This window comes from Lycorma delicatula, chromosome 9 (assembly GCF_047948215.1).
Source record: "Lycorma delicatula isolate Av1 chromosome 9, ASM4794821v1, whole genome shotgun sequence".
Lineage (NCBI taxonomy): Eukaryota > Metazoa > Arthropoda > Insecta > Hemiptera > Fulgoridae > Lycorma > Lycorma delicatula.
The window spans coordinates 39,818,929-39,841,686 of record NC_134463.1 but is presented as its reverse complement, the minus strand read 5'-3'; the positions used below and the strand labels follow the sequence as shown (position 1 = coordinate 39,841,686).

At 30.2% G+C, this 22,758-nt stretch overlaps 1 protein-coding gene across 5 annotated transcripts in view; it reads left to right on the top strand.

Moving 5' to 3' along the window:
* LOC142329873 (NEDD8 ultimate buster 1-like) overlaps positions 1 to 22,758 on the top strand; it is a 72,623-nt gene that overhangs the window by 18,085 nt on the left and 31,780 nt on the right. For 4 of the 5 annotated variants that reach the window (XM_075374758.1, XM_075374757.1, XM_075374760.1 and 1 more), the window contains exons 2-6: positions 6,142 to 6,262; positions 9,389 to 9,484; positions 9,639 to 9,734; positions 18,674 to 18,831; positions 18,986 to 19,182. In XM_075374758.1, the coding sequence (XP_075230873.1) occupies positions 6,142 to 6,262; positions 9,389 to 9,484; positions 9,639 to 9,734; positions 18,674 to 18,831; positions 18,986 to 19,182 (668 nt within the window). Of the gene's footprint in view, positions 1 to 3,252; positions 3,387 to 6,141; positions 6,263 to 9,388; positions 9,485 to 9,638; positions 9,735 to 18,673; positions 18,832 to 18,985; positions 19,183 to 22,758 lie in introns of those variants that run through there. The other variant, XM_075374761.1, reaches the window with a different exon arrangement.

Here is a 22,758-nt window from a genome sequence, read left to right as displayed (position 1 = left end):
TAATGTTTTAAGTAGATTTCATAAGAAAGCTATCTATTGTAATGGATATATGATTCGACTTCCGGAAAATTTCGAAATATCTGCGCATTTCACATTTCTCAAGTTTATAAATATATATATATATATTTTTTGATAAAAAAATATATCCTTTGAAAAAATGACGATTTTTCCTTCTTTCTCCCCCTGTCGGCCATTTTGTTATTTTTATATAAAAATTAGTATCTCAAGTTCGGATAGACGAATCACATTAATATTTGATAAGCGTCTTGGTTATAAAGTTTTAAAATTATAAAAAAATCAGGAATGAAATACCTTTGCAAATTAAAAAATGGGAGTCATACTTATTATTTTTCAATTCTTTTTATCTCCGTAAATATTAGCTTATCAAAATGTATGTTACTCGATAAAATATTAAGCTTCTTATTTTAAAGAAAGTGACATTTTATTTTTTTAAATCGGTTAATAAATAGCCGAATTATGGCAGAAAATTGATGTAATTTTGTATCTGTAATCTTGTTCTCCACTTTACGTTAAATTCGATTAAATATTAATTTTTTATTTGTTTATTGTTAATTCTAGTATTGTAAATTAGTATCAAATTAACTAATAATTTTCTCACAATAAGATTTAATTCTTATTATTAGGGACAAGGGAAGCAAAAAAAGTTAGGGTTCAAATACAGAGATAGAAGAATAATTGCTAACATTTACAGGAACTAAACAGCAACAGTAATAATTGAAAAACATAAGAAAGAAGCCGTAATAAAAAAGGGAGTCCGACAAGGAATGTTCTCTATCTTTACATAGAACTAGCAGTTAATGATGTTAAAGAACAATTTAGATTCGGAGTAACAGTACAAGGTGAAAAGATAAAGATGCTACGATTTGCTGATGATATAGTAATTCTAGCCGAGAGTAAAAAGGATTTAGAAGAAACAATGAATGGCACGGATGAAGTCCTACGCAAGAACTATCGCATGAAAATAAACAAGAACAAAACGAAGGTAATGAAACGTAGTAGAAATAACAAAGATGGACCACTGAATGTGAAAATAGGAGGAGAAAAGATTACGGAGGTAGAAGAATTTTGTTATTTGGGAAGTAGAATTACTAAAGATGGACGAAGCAGGAGTTATATAATATGCCGAATAGCACAAGCGAAACGAGCCTTCAGTCAGAAATATAATTTGTTTACATCAAAAATTAATTTAAATGTCAGGAAAAAATTTTTGAAAGTATATGTTTGGAGCGTCGCTTTATACGGAAGTGAAACTTGGACGATCGGAGTACCTGAGAAGAAAAGATTAGAAGCTTTTGAAATGCGGTGCTATAGGAGAATGTTAAAAATCAGACGGGTGGATAAAGTGACAAATGAAGAGATATTGCGACAAATAGATGAAGAAAGAAGCATTTGGAAAAATATAGTTAAAAGAAGAGACAGACTTATAAGGCCACATACTAAGGTATCCTGGAATAGTCGCTTTAATATTGGAAGGACAGGTGGAAGGAAAAAATTGTATAGGCAGGCCACGTTTGGAATATGTAAAACAAATTGTTAGGGATGTAGGATGTAGGGGGTATACCGAAATGAAACGGCTAGCACTAGATAGGGAATCTTGGAGAGCTGCATCAAACCAGTCAAATGACTGAAGACAAAAAAAAAACATATTTAAAGGCTTTTTACAAAAAATTATTTAAACTTTCAAAATTAATGTCTCCACCAATAGTACATTATGGGGCCTGGTGCATATCATTTTTTTTAAGCATCTTATAAAATTATCAAAAAATAAATGAAATGTAATAAATTGTATTATTTTTTTTTACTGTTTTACTTATTCGAGATATGATTAGGCATAAATGTGTCGCAGGGTTGAACATTGATCGGGGCCCGTGCGAAGTTAGGTACGATAATTGATTGTACTCACTGCAACTTAAGTGAAAAATAATACTGTTATCTTTTTTACCTCATACCGAGCGTGGGAACGCACGCGCAGGTTAAGAGTATTTCAGACCTTTTTTGTTGAAGAGAAATGTTTAAGCCTCGACATTTGTTATGTTACTCTATCTCTTGGAAGCAGGTCGTATTAAATATAAATTGATTCAGGCAACTTTTATTGCCACTTAGTATTTTTGTTTTATTTTACCTATATGTAACGGCTTGATTTATTTTTTGTTAATCGATGCGTTCCCGTAAACTGCGAGGGAACATTTTTGGAAAAAAGAAAATCAGTAAAGAAAGAATGCAACTCGATAAAGTTTCTTATGCGAATGTATTTACTTCCAAAAAAAGGGAAAACTGACTGGATTCCGCACATAGCGCTGTTTAACACATTTCTATTTTTATATTATATAAGTTCGATGTTTATTTCTTTGTTAACCCCTACAGGCTCATGCCCAAAATTAAAATTGTTGTTGTTTTTTTTTTAAATATGACAGTGAGGTAGATAAATATTTTCGTACGTAAAAAATTAACGGGATTCGTATCAAGAACCTTTCGGATATAAGTCAGTTACGTGATACATTTAATCTGATAAAGTAAAATGAAATGTACATTTTTTGTCAACCACAACGGTAGTACTAAAAAAATAACCAGAAAATTGTATCCTGTTGCCATTGTAAAACGTATTATCTGTAGTCTGTTAGTTAAGCGCCTCAATTGACCTGACAGTTTCTAATGCAGTAAATTTTCTGTAAAAAAAATAATTTTCCCTTACATTTTTGGGTCGATGAAATCAAAAGAATGGATCTGCGATGTACAAAAAATATTTCGTTAAATTTTGAGTCTGTTGCGTAATTAAAGAATAATGGAGGACGCGCGCGCGCACACACATTATATTTTTATTTAACTCTTACTCATATAGATGTTGTCAATTCGAGTAAAATAAATTAATAAAAAAAAGAACCGGTTATAAAAATTAGTTTAATTTAGTGCGAGATAACTTTGTAAATCATACAACAATAATCGACGGAAGAGCTCGGCGACATGCTGTCTACAACCCTGTTGCTATGAGAGGTTATTAACCCTCTCTATCAAACAACAGCTGTGTCCAAGGTTAAACTGCTGCTGCCGTCCCGTACACACGGATGTGCGCGTGAAATACTTTTTTCATAATTTATTTTCTCTGGCAGTTGAAGATATTGTTGTTTATCTAGCCGCTCCCCACCACTGCGGTAGTGTAGAGGTGGGGAGCGACAGAAAAATTACGTGGACAGAATGAGATTATGAAATGTAACGGTCAGTCCGGGTTTGTTAGAAAAAGATTACAGATTGCTTGCGGTACGCAGTTCAATTTTGATCCTTGCGTCTGCGGTCACTCTTGATTTATTATCAACTATTATTATTTCTTATACATTGTTTTAGATAGGTGACATTCATTATCGGTTGAGGTAAGATGTTTTTTATATTATTTTAATATAATTTAAAATAAGTGTACTTTCTGTTCATCTTTCAGCTCATCTAATATTTGTTAGAACTATTAATATATGAATTTTCACCTTTCCTTTAAAATGCTGAAAAGATAATATTACTAAATTCTATATGTGTTCTAGTTAGACAACATATTTAAAAATGTGAGTGTGTGTATATTAAAAATGTGCATTGTGAAATGTGATTTATATATTTAAAAATGTAAACTTAATTAAAAGCATAAAACTATTGTAACACAGTGTAATGATTAATTCAAAGTAAATAAAGGAAGTGCTTAACAATACTTTATATAAATCCGCCCTGATTGTTCCTAGTGGTATGAAATTAGAAGTGCGTTTCACATGTAGAACTTTCATTAAGAAAGTTCACATGAGAATCAGTTTCATGAAGTTTCCAAAAATTTTCAAGTATAGTTGAATGATCTAAGTTATTGTTACTTGTAAAAAGGGGTGTAACAGTATTCTTATGTTTACAGTTAGTAGGAAGACAACCGGTGAAAGTATATTCTAGCTTAGTCTCTTGAATAACTTTAATTTTGGATAAATTCACGAGGTGAAACAAGATCTAAATAAAATTGGGCTCTGATTAAATGATCTAGCCCGAAGGACTAAAAAATGGATAAGGCCAGATAATTAAATAATTATGTGAAATATCAGTTATATGTGAAGTTCTAATATTGTTTTATATATATGTATATATATACACATTGTAGCTTGGAAAATTAAATTTCCACTGGTTATCTTCAATAATAATTAAATTATGAATGAACAAAAATATTATTTTGGAGTTTTCTTCACTACATTGAAACTGGATTCGTAATTTACATTAACACCAATATCTATGTAATATTTGTGTAATTTAGTTTGACTTGTGATGTTTTTTGACCATATTAATAATTGTAATCATTAAGGACAAGGAACAAAATTATGTCAAAAGAAAATCAATTAAGGACTCTATTACAAGAATTGGATTATTCGCAGAGATTAAATAATCAAGAACATTCTGTAGACACAGTTATTAAACAATTACAATTGCAACTTATCAATTTACCATTGTTTAAAGGTGACATTCTTGAATGGCCTCACTTTTTTAATGTATTGAAGATTAAATCCACAATATTTAACAAATATTCAAAAATTACATTATTTACATTTGTCAGTAAAAGACAAAATCTTAGCAATTATTCAAAATCTTCCAATAATTTATGAAAATTATAAAATCACATTAGATTTATTGATAAAAAAATTTGATAATAAATCTATGATTGAATATTTTAATGCAGATTGCATTTTAAAAATAATTTTTTTTGAAAATAGAATCAGATCTTCCATCTAAATTCATTAATGACATTTCTTCGTTTGTCAACTCGCTTGAAGGAATGCAACTTCTAGTTTACATATTTGAATTCATCGTAATTTAATTTCTAACACGGCTAGATTATAGTACTGCCAGATTAGGGAATTCAGTTTAGGAAATGGAAATTTTAAAATACAACAATGCATTTAAATTTCATCACAAATATCCTACTTCAAACGTTAACAACATTCATAAACTACATAATGCAAGTTACTATTCTAGATCTAACATTAAACATAAGAATACTGTTACATTCCTATAAATATATAATATTTATAAATATATAAAGGTACAGCTTGAGGATACTACAGTGTCCCAGAACAAAGTTTATATATGGACCAAACAATTTAAGGGTGGACAAGAAAGTGTAGAAAACAAAAGTCATGATCCAAGGTAAGTCTCACAGCTGACAACATCCATATCGTTCAAGAGCTTATTGAAGGTGATCACCGGTTCACTGTTGAAGAAATCGGATCAGAAGTGGGTATCAGCTGTGGGAGTGCTCAATCCATTATCACTGATCATCTTGGCTTTAGAAAAATTAGTGCTCAATGGGTTCTGAGGTTTTTGGTTGAAAATCAAAAACCAGGTCAGTTTGGAGATTTATGAGAGTCTTCTGAATCAATTTCGGCAAGAAGGGGATGATTTTTTTAAGGTGTATTGTCACATGTGATGACACATGGGTCCATCATTACACTCCGGAGTCAAAAATGGCAATTGAGGTATGGCGAAGGAAGTATGAGGGCTGTCCAGTGAAAGCCAAAACCTGTCTTTTAGCCGGAAAAGTTCTTCCAATGATTTTTTTTTCACTTCCACGGAAGTTTATTCATTGATTTTCTCCACAATCAAGAAACTGTGAATGCGGCTTACTATTGCCAGCTGCTAGTCAACGAAAGCCACCTACTGAAACAGTAGACACTTGTATGCCCATCAGAGATGTCATCCTTCATGTGTATATTATTAATTAATAAATTTATTAAAAAAAATTACTGTTTATATATGATTCACCCTTGTACACACGTTGCTTTTCCAAGTTTCTCCAAATATCATTTAAAATATATTTGTAATAATTTACACATTTATTAGATACAGTGAGCTTGTGTCACTGCTCACGTACTGTCTTGAGTTACAGCACATCTATTATGGCCTAGATGTTGTAACACATGATTGTACCAACTTCAATGAGTAATTAATATTAACCTTTGTTCTGATTACTGATCATATAAACATACATAATCTTTGAATGTTCAATATATTATCAAAAAATTAGAATTTGGTTTAAAAATTATTATTAAGTAGGACTTATGGTATAGAGTAAATTTCTAACCTTTATTTATTTATTTTTTTCTTTTGTTAAAGGGTAAAACTGATATCTAGTGGCAAAGTTCTGGTAGATTATATGACCTTAGAGGCTCAAGGTCTTAAAAATGGTGTACAAATAATGGCAGTAATTTTATCAGAAAACCACTCTGACCTTCAGGTATGTTATTTATAGATTTTTTTTGTAGATATTAATATTTTAAAAATATTACAGAATCATACACTTTACAAGATGCTTCTTCAACTTAGTTCCATCTTACTATAAAATAACTGTTTCAGTGTATTAAACATGTTTCAGTTTTCATTCTTTTGTAGACACATTCTGGCTTTTTGACAGCTATACTCATTCCTTATGTTATCTTTTTCTTTCATATTTAGCCTCTGGAAATCACTGTCAGTATTACTTCAGAGGATGATATTTATGAGTATAAGTGAAGTGTAATCTTGTGCAGTCTCAGGTCAATCATTTCTGAGATGTGTGGTTAATTGAATCCCAACCACCAAAGAACACCAGTATCCACGATCTAGTATTCAAATCCATATAAAAGTGACTGCCTTTACTAGGACATGAACATTGGAATTCTCGACTTTGAAATCAGCTGATTTGCAAAGACGTGTTCACCACTAGATTAACCCGGTGTGGGTTCCTTATGTCCTAACTATTATTTTCTTACCATATTCTTCTAAGCGTCTTCTAATTTTTAAGTAATTTCTTGAATATCTTTAAAAAAAACACTGACAAATTATAAACCTTAAAAAAATTCTACCTTGAACTTTTGAAGTGGAAGGCCAGCTGGACCAGGGGTCATCTTTGATTGATTTGTGGCCATCTTTGAATGTACAGCTTGAAAGCTGTTTTTAAGAGTTCTTTAAGTATCCAAAGGTGATTTCCCAGTATTCAAATGAAATTTGACTCAAACTTGTTATGTTTTTTCATCCATTTTGTGAAATCAATAATCTGCCAAGAATTAAAAACTTGTCTTCACTCGCCAGGATACTACTCTCTACTGAACAAAGATATCGCAGTGATTTTTTCAGTAAGTTTCAAGGATAAAACAAGTTTCCCCTTACACATCTGCAGGCAAACCCCCCCACCTCTTCTTATTGAGCATTGGCAGCACCTGTCTTAAAATTGTCCAATCACATCTCATTATATATGCGTCTGTATATTTTTTTTGATGCTGTAATATATATGAAATAATTAGTGAATGTGCATTAATATAATAGTAAATTATTTTTATGTAACTGGATAAATAATACTTAGCCGGTAAAGAACCAGTATATTTGAACTCTGCATATATGCAGCGTGTAACAGATTAATTACTGCAGTTCATCAAATCCATGTATGAATATCAACCACTGTCTTTATGAACTTTGCGATTTTTTGTGAATGCTTTTACCTTAGATAGTCTGCCAAACTCAACCTCTCCACACCAGGCAAATCATTTTTAAAAAGTTATGAAATTTTTTTTTCTTTTAAAGTTATTTTATATATTTATAATTACTGGAGATATCTTCTATGTAATTATACATTTACAAGAAAAACTCTTTTTAAAAAAGCATAATTGAGATTTATAAATACATACAGAATGATTTTTATTTATATTTAAAATAGATTGTCTTACTTATATGTGGTGTATTTGTATGGTTTTAATGATATATATTAAATGATACTATGTACTGTTGGAGAAATTTTATAGATATAAGGTTTTTTTTTTTTTAGAAAAAACTAACTTGAACATTTTAGTAAAAAAATATCATTCAGCAAACTAAATTATCATTGGAAACGTTCATGTAAAAGACTTAAAAAATTATTTTACAAAACACATTAACTACTTATTTAAAATAAAGACGTTTTAATTTTACCTGAAAATTTAGGAACATTTGAACTAGTTTTATAAAAACTTTATGTGAATTAGACAGTTTATTTTTTGCGTCAAGGATTTGAAGCATGAAATCCATTCGTTTTCTCATCCTTCGTTTTCTTCATGGGAATATAACTGAATTTAGAATGCAGTGTGATCAGGTACATCTTCCCTGGTTAATATTTCACCCACCATGACGTGTTCAGTACATAACTTCATCTTACATCTTCCCTGGTTAATATTTCACCCACCATGACGTGTTCAGTACATAACTTCATCTTCTGTTCTTCACAATCTTCATATTGCAACCTATATCTTCACTATATAAATCCGGTTGGATAGATTTTTTTTAAATCAGTAGAAGCATCAAAGGAGCATGTTTTAAAGACAACGGAGCATGTACTAAGGACTGTATTGGACAATGCACAAATTTAGAATTTAACCTAAAAGCCAAACCATAAGCATGTAGGACACACAATTAGCAAAATCCTTTATATGTGATCTGGAGGTTTACCTGACAAGCTCATTCCTGATGAGTTATTTTCCTTAATTTGCTCATCATCATACTCACACAAACCACAGTCCGTCTGACCTAATTACTAACTGTAATTTATCAAGCCATACATTACTTACGAGCAAAGTACATGGACTGTATCTTAACTTACCTAAGTATACGGACTGTGACTTCACTAATTGTTGTCACTTTATATTTAATGATAGGGTTGTAACTAAAGTGTAATTCAACAATATCTTTCAAATACATTTGTCTTAGATACTAGACAAAGGTATTGATTTTCTAGTTAGGTACTACCTAACTTTTGTTAGATATTTATATCTAACAAAATTCATCATATACTTTCCCGACTTAACAACACCAGTTGAGTTTTTTATTTGTTTTCTCAACTGGAAAATCCTCTGGATGGTGAAAAATACAATAATGCTGATGACATGTTGACCAATGTGATAACGTCATCATAAATTCATCACCAGTGCAATGAAGCATTGAAAAATGCTTTGGAGGGGAATAGATATAACAATGTCAATTACATGATGGCCAGTGTGATGAGGGGATGGTTTCTTAAAGTGGATATCAGGAATATTTCCAATAAATTTATAGTTTGTAAAAGTGTGTAGCTACTGAAGGAAACTACTTTATAGGAAATGTACACTAAAAAATTTTTATGTGGGGAATTTTTTGAACCTATCCTTTATAATTAAGCTACATAACATTAGGTTTGAGAACATAATGATTTAACATAGTTTTTGTATTTTGTTGTGGTATCATAATAGTAGCTGTTTTGATCCTTAGAGATTGTATCATTTACTTGTTTGTAAAGATATATATATATATATTAAAAATATATAAATTTATATATATATTGACTCGGTTTCTTTTTTATATAATTACCTGTTTTTTTAAGGAATATGAAAAAAGAGTGAAAATGTTGGAAACTATGAAAGATGATGTTAAGTTATTGACTAGAAGAGTTGATAATGAAGTAGATCCCTATTTACAGGTCAGTAAAAGCTTACTCCTATTTAATAAAATTGAGTTTTTGTGTATGCCCTTCAGGCATATATATATATATATATATATATATTAAAAATATATAAATTTATATATATATATTGACTCGGTTTCTTTTTTATATAATTACCTGTTTTTTTAAGGAATATGAAAAAAGAGTGAAAATGTTGGAAACTATGAAAGATGATGTTAAGTTATTGACTAGAAGAGTTGATAATGAAGTAGATCCCTATTTACAGGTCAGTAAAAGCTTACTCCTATTTAATAAAATTGAGTTTTTGTGTATGCCCTTCAGGTGATGTAATAATGTCAAGTAGTCTGCACATCAAGCAGGTATAGGTTGTGTGAGGTTGGATAATTTGAAATGTTTTGAAAGAGTGTCTAACATTGTCAATTTTATGTATATTTTAAATGTATGTTGATTTTTTTTTTTTTTAATAATTATCATTTAATAATTTCTTGACCTAGTTAATACATCGCTTCAGTTAACTAGGCTGTATGATTTTGGTTCTCTTTTTGGATTCATTATGTTTTGCGAGAATTTGAACCAAAACAAGTTTTTGTAGCTCTTCAACTGATTTCTGTTTTTTTTTTTTTTTTTTTATGAGTAACAGCATTAACTGACAAGTATATATTTTTTTATTACCTTAGACATTTATTATAGAGGTGTTCTGTCTACTCAAACTTGGATCAGAGTTATAAAAATGTTGTTAAATTCTTAATTCTAAAATATATGCTAGGGTGAAAATAAAATATTGTATAACTTATAACATGCTCTTATATTTTCTTTTCAATGAATAGTTATTAATAAAACCATTATTGAAGTATAAGGTTTTTCCAAGTGGTTGTATACCAATTCATATGAGTATCATTCTGGTTGAATGTGGGAAAGAAGTTTCACTGGATTGGCTGGAATAAAATTTTCTAGATCTGTAGTTAAGAATAAATTAATTATAATTGTAAATATTATTAGTTAATTATTATTTCTATATCATTAATGAATGAGTAGAACGGAATGTTTTTTGCTCTTATTGATTTGATGATCCTGTTTCATGTAAAAAAAATTATATGTGCTCTAATTATTACTGGTAAAATGAATGGTAAAATAAAGTGGAATGCATAAAAAAATCTCTTTAAAGTTGGATTTTCTACTGCAAAACTTACTCTGATTCCTTGAATAATTTTTTCTCCTGCATAAGGGATTGCTGAAAAATTACTGTTACTTCTCAAAATATGTTACCCTCAAGGTAAAAGATAGCCTAAAAATGATATTTATTGTGGTTTATTGTTTGGAGTCTAATAGACTCCAAAATTAGATTAATTAAATAGGTAAAAAAAAAATTAGTTGAGTTTTATAGAATTGTGAAACCCCTATTCAAGGGGACTATTTTAATGATTCTAATATGTTTAAAATTATTATTATTAAATAAATTAAAATCATAATTCAACAATTTTTTTTCAGAATTGGGGAATGTAGGATTAAAAAGGTTTTTTTGAGACTTTTGCACAAAAACAATTTTTTTTTTCTTCAGTCATTTGACTGGTTTGAATGCACCTTTCCAGGATCCCTTATCTAGTGCTAGTCGTTTCATTTCGGTATACCCCCTATATTCTACATCCCTAACAATTTGTTTTACATATTCTAAAAGTTGCCTGCCTACATAATTTTTTCCTTCTACCTGTCCCTCCAATATTAAAACGACTATTCCAGGATGCCTTAATATGTGGCCTATAAGTCTGTCTCGTTTTTTAGCTATATTTTTCCAAATGCTTCTTTCTTCATCTATTTGCCGCAACACCTCCTCATTTGTCACTTTATCCACCCATCTGATTTTTAACATTCTCCTATAGCACCACATTTCAAAAGCTTCTAATCTTTTCTTCTCAGATATTCCGATTGTCCAAGTTTCACTTCCATATAAAGCGACACTCCAAACATATACTTTCAAAAATCTTTTCCTGACATTTAAATTAAATTTTTATGTAAACAAATTATATTTCTTACTGAAGGCTCGTTTCGCTTGTGCTATTCAGCATTTTATATCGCTTCTGCTTCATCCATCTTTAGTAATTCTACTTCCCAAATAACAAAATTCTTCTACCTCCATAATCTTTTCTCCTCCTATTTTCACATTCAGTGGTCCATCTTTGTTATTTCTACTATATTTCATTACTTTTGTTTTGTTCTTGTTAAATTAAATAAATAATTTTTAGGCATTTATAATTTAAAATTTAAAAAAAAATTGATATGGTGCTCCCTAACTCCAGGGGGAGTAATTGGGTAAAATTAATCTTAAAAAAATGTAAAAGTGGTATTGTACAGCAAAGTGACAGTACTAAATTGAAAAAGTAAAAATATATAGTCATAATTTTAGATAAATTCAAATGTGATTTTTTAGGAAGGGGTGACAGTTTTTTGTAACTATACCAACAAACAATCCTATCCCCAAACATTAGGGATAATGAAATATCAATACTGCCACATTTTAAACACAATGAGTATGATATATTGTGTTTTTAAATTTTTTAAAAATTAAAAAAACGATTTTTCATTGCCATGTATTATAGAATTGGAATAAAGGAAAATTTTTATAATAATCTAAAGGTTCATTTGTGTAGGGAATATTCATGTAAGAATTTCCTATTAACTCCTTTTCTGAAGCAGGAAATATCTAAAAAATAAAGAAACAAATTCATTTTTTGGGTCTGGAGATTAATATTAAAAAATATTTGGGAAATTTGTTATCATCTTAAAATTGTTGGCTTCAACTTTTGTAAGAAAAGTGTTTTGATAAAATGCTTCATAAACATTTTTTTATTTTATTTTGACCAAAAAACTTGCACCTTTTTCCAATTTTTACAAAAATTTAATATAATAAATTCCCCTGAGGACAGCATCTTCTTTCTGCGAAGTTGAATTTTTTCTACAAAGAAGAAAATCTATTTATAGAGTCCTGAATTATTAAACTTCAAACAGGCCAATATACGAGGCTGCACGCACAACAGAAACAGTTAAAAAATAAGGGCTGATGAGTTATAAATAGCGATCAGCAACATTGATTGGTTTGCACATGTACAGTAGCTTTAAATAGTCTGTTGGGCATGTAACCGCCACATTTGCTGTTAGTTCATTATTGTTTGCCTTTGTAAGTCATTGTTAAAATGAGTGTGGTAATAACTAATCCTGCCATTTGTGAAGATTGATCAGTGATTACATTTCTAAAAGCAAGAGAACATAATGCTAGTGCATCATCAGTTATGTGAAATATATGGGCCTATTGCAATGAGGTAAGGAAAAGTGAGACAATGATGTCATGAATTTAAGGAAGGGCGTTCAAATGTTCATGATGAACAGAGAAATGACAGGCCTAGTGTCCAGACTGACAATCTTGTTGAACAAGTGAATGCAAAAGTGATAGAAAATAGTCGCTTTACAATTAGTAATTTTTCTCTAGAATTTCCAGAAGTTTCTAAGATAACTTTGTTGAGAATCGTAGGCTACTGTAAACTGTATGCATGATGGATGCAAAAAATGTTGACAAGTGCTCACAAAGATTACCAAATGACATCTGCATGTGGTTTTCTCTATTGCTTTAGCCATAAGGGAGACAGATTTATTTCGCACTGTCACTAGTGATGAAATGTGGATTTCATATGTCAGTGCTGAGACAAAAAAACAATCCTTGCAGCGGTTTCATTCTGGTTCATCTAAACTGAAAAAATTTAAACAAGCACAATTCAAAGGAAAATCACTTTCTAAACTTAGTCATGCCATTTAAAATCTCTCTGTAGAACCTTACTGTAACTCAAAACCTAATGAATAACAGAAATTTTAGTAAAGTAAGCCTAGATAATAACAAGAGACGATTACTTTCAATAAGAGATAATATAATATAATTTCACATTTTTGTTACTGATATTTTTTTTAAATGTTTAGATGCAAATATCATAGACAGAAACTTTATTAAAACAATTCATATTTTTTTAAAACACAAAAACAAATTTATTTTTTAAAGATCTACTAAAAAGGATGAAAATTAATAATTAATATAAGAGATATCATAAATGTGCCAAACAAGAGTACAAAAAGTAATCAAGTCATCAGTACGGAAGAAATGCCATTTTATATACATAATTCTGTAGATAATTTAAGATTACCATTAATCACAGTGTAGGAAAATCAATCATGATACACATTCCAGTACTGGGTATTTGAAGGTATTGAGTGTAATTAATAAGAGAATAAATGGTACATTGGCACTGTTTGTAGAAATTACAGCAAGGATATTTTTTCCTTCACTCAAGCCAAGAATTGTTTATGTCTGAATTGTTCACATCTTTGGATGACTAATTTGAAATATCAATGCAAATGGTGAGTTTCATTTTTTATTATCCAAATTTTCCTCCATACAGAACAAAAAAAAATAAACTTGACCCCTTGATTTGGGAGCTCCCCAATAATTATTTTTCATTCAATGTATGATGTACAATTTAGAACATTAAAAAACGTTTATACATAAAAAATTTTATTCGTCAAACACATTATCTAATTGTGTTTGTAATTGTTTCATAATGAGATGATGACATTTCATTACTAAGATAAGAGTAATGCTTTTTAATGATTGAATTGCCAAAAATTTGCAATGTAATAAGTTTTTCATGCTTATAATATTATAATTATATAATATTAATTAATTAATAAGGCACATTTACCTGAGAAAGTCATGTAATCTTTTCCCAGATTTTTATCATCTACAGATGGGTTTTCTTCCCTCCTGCTACCTCAATTTTAATATCGAAAAGGATTTTTCACCAAAACTCCAGCCTTATAAATTTATAATTTTTGAAATTTGTTTTCTGTATGTTTATACAGAGTGTATCACAAAGTTCTCAGGACTTTCATAAACTATTCTAATTCTTAAAATAATGGGAAAAGTTCATATAACTATTTGTCCTAAAAGGCTTCGTTTACGTGTTAAGGCTAGTGAAGAAGGATTTAGCTCAGATTTCGCTATCCTTGTAAAATGAGGTCGTACTGAATTTTTTAGGACAATCATTAAGAGGTAGAATTATTGATTTCTTATAGATTTTGACCTGAAAAATTAAGTAAAATAGGTCCAGAACCATATCTGCAGTATTTTCTTGAGAAATCTGGGATGAAAACCAATAAGTTGGGGTATAAACCCTGTTTTTTTATGTTTGATATGCAATAACTTTGTTAAATGGGTAATAAATCCATAAAAAACCGTTTAAACAAAAACTTGTAAGAAATTTAATTCTGAACAAAATTGAGAAAGATAAGTGAATAAAACAGAAAGGTTAGAAAAATTCAAATGTTATTTTGAAACAGTACAGAAAAATACTTAATGTAAACAAAAACCAAATTCTTTTTTGGTGATGTGAAAAATAAAATTTACCATTAAAAATTGCTTTTAAAACATTTTCTAAAAACTGGAAATACAAAACAATTGTAAATAGAAATAAATAAAAATTACTTAATAAATTATTTCAAAATTGGCAATAAAATAACAACAGCTGATTAATAATTTGCAATACTGTATTAGTGTTTAAATTTTCTGTAAGGGACATTAAGTATATCAGGTACTGTGAACTATACTGTCGTTATTGAAGATCTATGAATTTTAGTTTGAATGTGATCAGTTTGCCATTGAAGTATTTACAACAAAGGAATACACTGATATTGTCTTCATTGTGGATGTGTGTAATGGTAATACTACAGTTGCTGCAGTAGAATATGAAATATCTTTTTCTGAATCGCAGGATTACAGATCCCAAAACAATTAGCGTGACTTTTTGCATCTTCAGGAAACAGATTCAGTACCTAGTATTCATACCAACTATGAATAATCTGTCCAACATTATGCTGTTATTGGTGAAATCATTATCAATGCAGTTCAGCACAATCCAGGGATCAATGCATGATGTCTTTCTAAGCAGATTGGAGGACACTTAAACAAAACAAGTTTTATCCTTATCATAAACAGCCAGTTCAACATCTAACCCAGGAGACAGTCCACTTCACTTGGAGTTCTGCAACTGGTGGAATACAAATTGACAACTCTACAAGTACGTTTCATTTACTAGCGAGGCAAATTTCATTCAAGATGGTGTCAACAACTTATAGAATGAGCATACACGGGCAGAAGTAATCTCTTGTGAAACAGTGGAAGGCAATTTTCAACACTGATTTAGCGTCAATGTGTGGTGCACCCTTTTCACAATCAGCTGTTTGTACTGTTCATATTACCTGGCCACTTAAATGCTTGAGGTCTATTTGCACTTTCTTCAACAAGAATTGCTGCAACTACTAGAAGATGTTTCTCTAGCGCTGAGCCACTGCACTTCTCTTCTGCCATTTCCACTCACCTAAATCATCATTTCCCTGAGAAATGGATCTGTCATAGAAGTCCATGTTCCTAGTCGCCAAGATCACCTGATCTGACACCTTTAGATTTTTGTGTCTGGGAATGGATGAAAAATATTATCTACAAAACAAAAATACGTTCTCGTGAGGAATTAATTGTCCACATTATGGATGCCACTGAACAACTTAAGGGCAGTCCTGAACAACTAAAAAGAGAATCAAAAGCGTGCCAGGAAACGTGTTGAAAATGGTGTGTTTTATTTTTGAACATTTACTGTAAACTGGTATGTATAATCCACATTGGTCTAGTGTACTATTTCTAAATAAAATTTGAATTTTTCTACCTTTTTTTGGTTTTATTCAACTTATTTTACAATATTTTATTCAGAATGAAATTCTCTACAAGTTTTGCTTAAAACTTTTATGTGTTTATTATCCATTTAAAAAAGTTGTATGCCAAGTATAAAAAACAGGGTTTTACCCCAATTTATTGGTGTTCACCGTAGATTTCTCAAAAACTACTGCATATACAGTGCAGTAGTTTCTACTATTACTCTTCTAGGACCTATTTTATTCAATTTTTCCAGTCAAAAACCGATAAGAAATCACTAATTCTGCCACTTAATTATCATCTTAAAAATCTCAGTAATACCTCATTTCATCAGGGTATAACTGAATATATACGAGGTGCGACAATAAAGTAATGAGACTGATCTTTGACCTTGGTCTATAAGCTACTTCTAGTCCAAGCGGCACATTGATGCAACTGCTCAGTCGTGAGTTGTGCTGTAATAAATGAACACGTGTTTGTGTCTCTCGTCACAGAAATGAAACCGCAAAATATTGCGCAACGGTATGCTATTTCTTTTTGCGTTAAATCGAGTGAAAACACGACGACAACTTATGATAAGCTTCAGAAGGCTTTTGGAGAGGAGGTTATGTCAAGAGCTCAAGTTTTTCGGTGGCATAAAATTTTTAGTGAAGGCAGAACGAATGTTGAAGATGAAGACCGCAGTGGACGACCATCAACTTCACGGACAGATGTCAACTTGACCAGGGTGCGTGAAATCGTACGATCTGATCGAAGATTATCCGTGAAAATGATTTCAGAAGAACTCAACATCAATCGAGAAACGGTTCGTCTAATATTAACTGAAGATCTTGGTATGAGAAAGATTTGTGCAAAAATGGTCCCCAAAAAGTCATACAACAACAGCGAGAAACACGGAAAAATGTGGCAGCCGATCTGTTAGAGCAAACGGAAATCAATTCAGATTTGTTGAGCCGTGTTATCACTGGTGATGAAGGTTGGGTTTTTCAATACGATCCAGAAACAAAACGCCAAAGTTTGCGATGGTGCTCAAAGGGATCACCCAGACCAAAAAAAGCTCGCATTTCAAAGTTAAAAGTGAAACGCATGCTTGTGTGCATCTTCGATTCCAAGGGAATTATTCATAAAGAGCGGGTGCCTCCTGGACAAACAGTTAACCGATAATCTACAAAGAAATTTTAGAAAGACTTCGTAAACGAGTTCTTCGCGTCCGTGCCAACATTGCTGATAATTGGATTCTGCATCACGATAATGCACCATCCCATACTGCTCTGTCAGTACAGCAGTTTTTAACCTCAAAACTACTTTCAGTACTACCACGCCACCTTATTCACCAGATATCGCTCTGTGCGACTTTTTTCTATTTCTAAGAGTCAAAATGGCGGTCAAGGGACACCATTTTCAAACAACACAAGATGTCCAAAAAGCTGTGACGAGGGTCTTGGAGGATATTACAGAAGATGAGTTCCAGAAATGTTACCATCAATGACAGAAGCGCTGGAATAAGTATGTGCAATCAGAGGGAAACTACTTTGAATGAGACAACACTAAACATGACTAAATCGGTAAGCAACATTTTTTTCACATCAGTCTCATTACTTTATTGTTGCACCTCGTATATATAGATTAAATGTACACAATTGAAAGTCTGATAAAACATGAACATTAAAACAATAAAACAAAATGAACATTACAGAACTTCACAAAATATAACCTTCCCCTTTTTCCCTTTCCTTTTCCCATTTTCCATTTTACCTATTTTCATTTTTACCATATTCCCTTTCACTTTCTCCCATTTCCCCTCTTTTCTCCCCATTCCTTCCCCCATTTATATTCTCCTTGTTTTCCCCTTTTCTTTTGTCTCCCTTCCCCTTTCTGTTTTCTTTTCCCATTTTTTCCTTTTCCATTTTCCCCTTCTTTTCTTTTATCTTTTTCAATTTTTGCCTTTCTCACTTTTCCCCACCCATAAATTGTTCCAGTAGTTTTTTAGTCTATAGCACACACATATCAGAAACATTGAAATGGAATCGTAAAATATAGTAGGTATAGTGTGTATTGCTTTTACATCCAACAGATAGCAATGTTTTTCAAAAAAAGCATGTTTTTACCTGTCTCAGGTGTGACATCTTAGGTATATAAAAACATGCACATATTCAAATGCAGTGTGTCAAAATTTCAAAGCAATCGGTGAAGAACTTTCGGAGATTGAAGACTTTGAACAAAGTAACATTTACATTTTTATTTATATAATAGAATAGGTTATGAAAGTCCTGGGAGAACTTCATGTTCCATTCTGTTATAAAAGATGTAATTCTAATTTTATTTCTATAACTAAATGAAAGAACTACTGTACTCTGCATAGTAAATTGTATTTATATAAAGTAATAGGTTGTTAATAAAAGTATTATAAAATTTAATAATAAATAAAAATTTTCTTTATTGTTTTTATTAATTTGTAACAGATAACTGACCAGGTTGGTAAAACTCTTGTTCTTCCACATAAAGAGAAAAAAGCTTTGTTATCAGCAATGGCACTACATGAAAAAGGAAAAGCTGCTCTTAAAAAGGATGAATTTGCTCTTGCACTCATATTTCTACTCGAAGCAGATAAGGAATTTAGGTTGGTTGTCATTTATTAACTAAATAATAATTAGTAGTAATATTCTAGTAAATATAGTAAATGGACAGAATATTATATAAATATTTATTGTTTATTAAATGTTATATAAAAAACAAAAATAAACTGTTTATAATTATGTATATTTATTTTACAGTTCTTGTAATTCTCAGCTGCTGAATTCTGTTGATAATTATGCATTACTTAATTTGGATATTGCATGGTGTTATCTTTGTTTGAAAAATGTTACCCAGTTACCAGACGCTGAAGAAAGATTGAAAATATGCGAATCAAAATTCAGATATAGTTATGGACCTAACTTAGAAAGAGTTGTAGCTTTAAAAGGAAGTTCTGGTAAGTTGATTAGTTTAAATACTAGAACAAGGTAGATCATTCTATCTATTCAATGATTATTTCATAAAGGTATACTTAAGTAGATGAAGGAAACCCAGCCTCATCCAAATTGTATTATAGTCGCCGATTACAATTATTGTGTAACTCCCAGATTGGAAATGGAAGTCACTGGAATAGGGTTGAGAGATATCTTTGTACATATCCGACTGAAAAAAATTTGATCTAGACACCACATGACTTCCTTGTATGCCTACTAAATTACATATATACATTTTTTAAAATGAAAAATGCATAAAATTTTATTTCATTAATAACTTCCCTTTTTTTTATTGTTATTATTGAATTATTATTTATTATATTTTTTTTTACGATCAGATATTAATAATTATTAATAAATCAATATATTTAAATTAAAATAAAAAGTTAAAAAATTGGAGATGAAGTCTGATTCGAACTGATGTGCCTTCCCCTTTTAAGATCCAAATATTTCATTAATTAAAATTTCATTTGACTATAACTCTGGAACCAATGGAAATAACCCCAAAATCCAATTTTTTTGGATTTTGGGCTTTTTTGGACACTTTCAGTCAATTGCAATCAAAAGGGGGGGGGGTGCACAACTAGATGTTACTACAGACCTAAATCCAAAATTTCAACATCATACAGCTAATCATTTTTGAGTTATGTGAAATACATATGTATGTACAGACATCATGCCAAAACTAGTCAAAATGGATTCAGGGATGATCAAAATGGATATTTTTGTTGAATTCTGAAAACTGAAATTTTTTGCAATCACAATACTTCCTTTACTTCGTACAAGGAAATAAAAAATAAATTATAAAATAAGGGTTTGAGGAGTGATATCAAATACCCTCTAGCAAGAAATGTATACTTCTTAAAGATGACAATAGGCAGCATATATATATATGTTTTTTTCCTGTATGTTTTTTCAGGATTTCCTAAGGAAACTCCTTATCTATAATTGTAGTGACATGTGAAAGGAAGTAATGTATAAGTTGTGTCAGTGCAGTAGTTTCTGAAAACTTTATTATTGATGATGATTATTAAGCAGTTAAAAAGTGCACTTATCTTTTTTTATAGATTGTCTGCATTTTCTTCTTGGTAATTTTTTTCAAAAACAGTTTAGAAATGTTAATTTTTCTGGTAGTCAGCCCTCTTGTTTTTAATATTTATTTGATTTAGCTTTAAAAACTAATCCTGCTTATATTAATGTTTTAAATTTATTCTGTAGAGAAAAAATATTTCTGAGGCTTATCATTAATTTAATCATAAAAAGTATGTCCACCAAAGAGGTGATTTAAATGCCAAATATAATCGGTTAAATTTTGAAATAAAATGTTTTTTTTTCTAAGAGATTCTGATTCAACAATCGACCTGGATCATCAAATAAAATTTTGTTTTTTTTTAAATAACCTGTGTTTTTATAAACATACCAATATTTTTGTAGTAAATATTTGTATAAATATTGAATATTTATATCTTCTGTAACTATAAAGCAACTTGTCCTAACTGGCTGATTCATTAACACCTAGTAAAAACTACTGAAGATAAATTAATGAAAATTTGTATATTGATTTTTTTAAATTCCAAGTTTAAAGGGTTGAAATGGAGTATCAATGAAATTTACAATTTTTTTTTTTAAATTTTCAGTAACAAATGATAACAACTTGATTTTTAGTGTGTCTAATCTTCATGTGAATGTTTTAAAGCTAATTTTTAGATTTTTTAATTTCCATGTTAAAGGGTTAAAATGGATTTAAAATTTATTTTTGAAGAGCCTTTTTTTTATTGTACTTTCTTGGTAATAAATGAAGAAATCAACCAGATTTTTTGTGTGTAAATTTTATGTAAATATCTAAAATCCAATTCTAGATTTTACAAAATTCAATCTTGAAAGTAGTAACGAAAATTGAAAAAAGTTTTGACAATTCTTGCAAATTTTTCTCATTTCCAACTATACAAAACAAGATATTCATTAGATTGGGGCTTTCAAATAGTTTTCAGATAAAGATCTAAAAACTATTTTTGGGTTTTTTCAATTTCGATTTTTTAAGGGGTTCAATGTGAACAGTGCGGCAGCTCAACCAACACAACCACTAACTGTATGTTCAACGCAACAGACTGCATCTACCTCCAATTACTTGACTAAAACACATAAAATAAAGGTAATTAAAAAAAAATGAGAAAATAAGTACAGTCACTTCCTACTGGTGTTTGTCGGGTAATGTTATGAACCTGGCAAAATGTCATACGGGTAACCAGTTATAATTATATTTTTAAGATGGAGGCCAACTGATTTTAAACCCATATTTGTAGATCATTCAAAGTTAAGGCCTGTATTGCCCAAACTGTTGCTGTAAATAAATTACAATACACTGATAGTTTTTATAAATTGAACAGGCTTTTATTTTTAGTTAACATTATTATTCTCACAAGCATGAGTTTAATGAAATGACTTGACGGGAAAGACAACTGAAGTGAGCCCTGACTGGCTAAACATTCCCTGACCATGATGGAAAACACAAGTAACCATATAGCATGGGCAAAGCCATGACAAGTCTGCTACTATATATATAAAACATGTCACATGAGTGATCTATAATCAACACCCAGCAAACACTTGTGAAGATAAATTGATGAAAATATGTATACATGTTCTTTTTATGGTGCACACTAAGAAAGGATTTTTTGAAATTCTTAGTTTAAATTGGAGTAACAATAAAATTTACTCTTTTTTTTTTTATTAACAAATGAAGATATTAACTTAAGTTTTGGTATGTGTAATCTTCATTTTGAACAATGATTAGAAATTTTCTCCATTTCCAACTTTACTAAACAGAATATTCAAGTGACTAAAACAATAAAATTAAAAAAAGAAGAAGAAATGAAGTAACTTCCTAGTGGTGTTTGTTGGGTAATGCTAGGAACTGGAAAATAGATTTTTACTTATACAAAGGACAGGTGTAATTTTCATGTAAATATCTGAAAACCAATTTCTAGATTTTTTTAAATTTGATCATGGAAAGAGGTGAAGAAATGTAAAAAAAATTTGAACAATGATTGCAAGTTTTCTCCATTTCCGACTATACTAAACAAGATATTCACTAGTCTGGGTCTTGCAAATACTCTTAAGATAAATATCTAAAAATCACTTTCAGGTTTTTTAGAATTTCGAGTTTTTAAGAGGTGCGATTGTGTACGATGTGGTGATTTAACCAACACAGCCACTGTTATTGTATGTGTAACACAACTGGCTGCATCTGCTTCCAGTTACTTGACTAAAAAACAAAAAAAAAAAAAATCAATTAAGAAATTAGAAATGAAGTGTGGTCATATCTATTGGTGTTTGTTGGGTAACACTAAAAACCGAGTAAAGTAAAATTTTGCCCATATGAAGGATAGATAACCAGTTATAACTATTATTTTTAGGATATGGAGGCCAACTATTTTGAAACCCACATTCTTCAGATCATTGAATGTTTTGGCCAAACTCTTTTAAGTTCTCTTAAATCCATGGCAGAATAAAATATACCTGAAAAATTTTCAGTCATA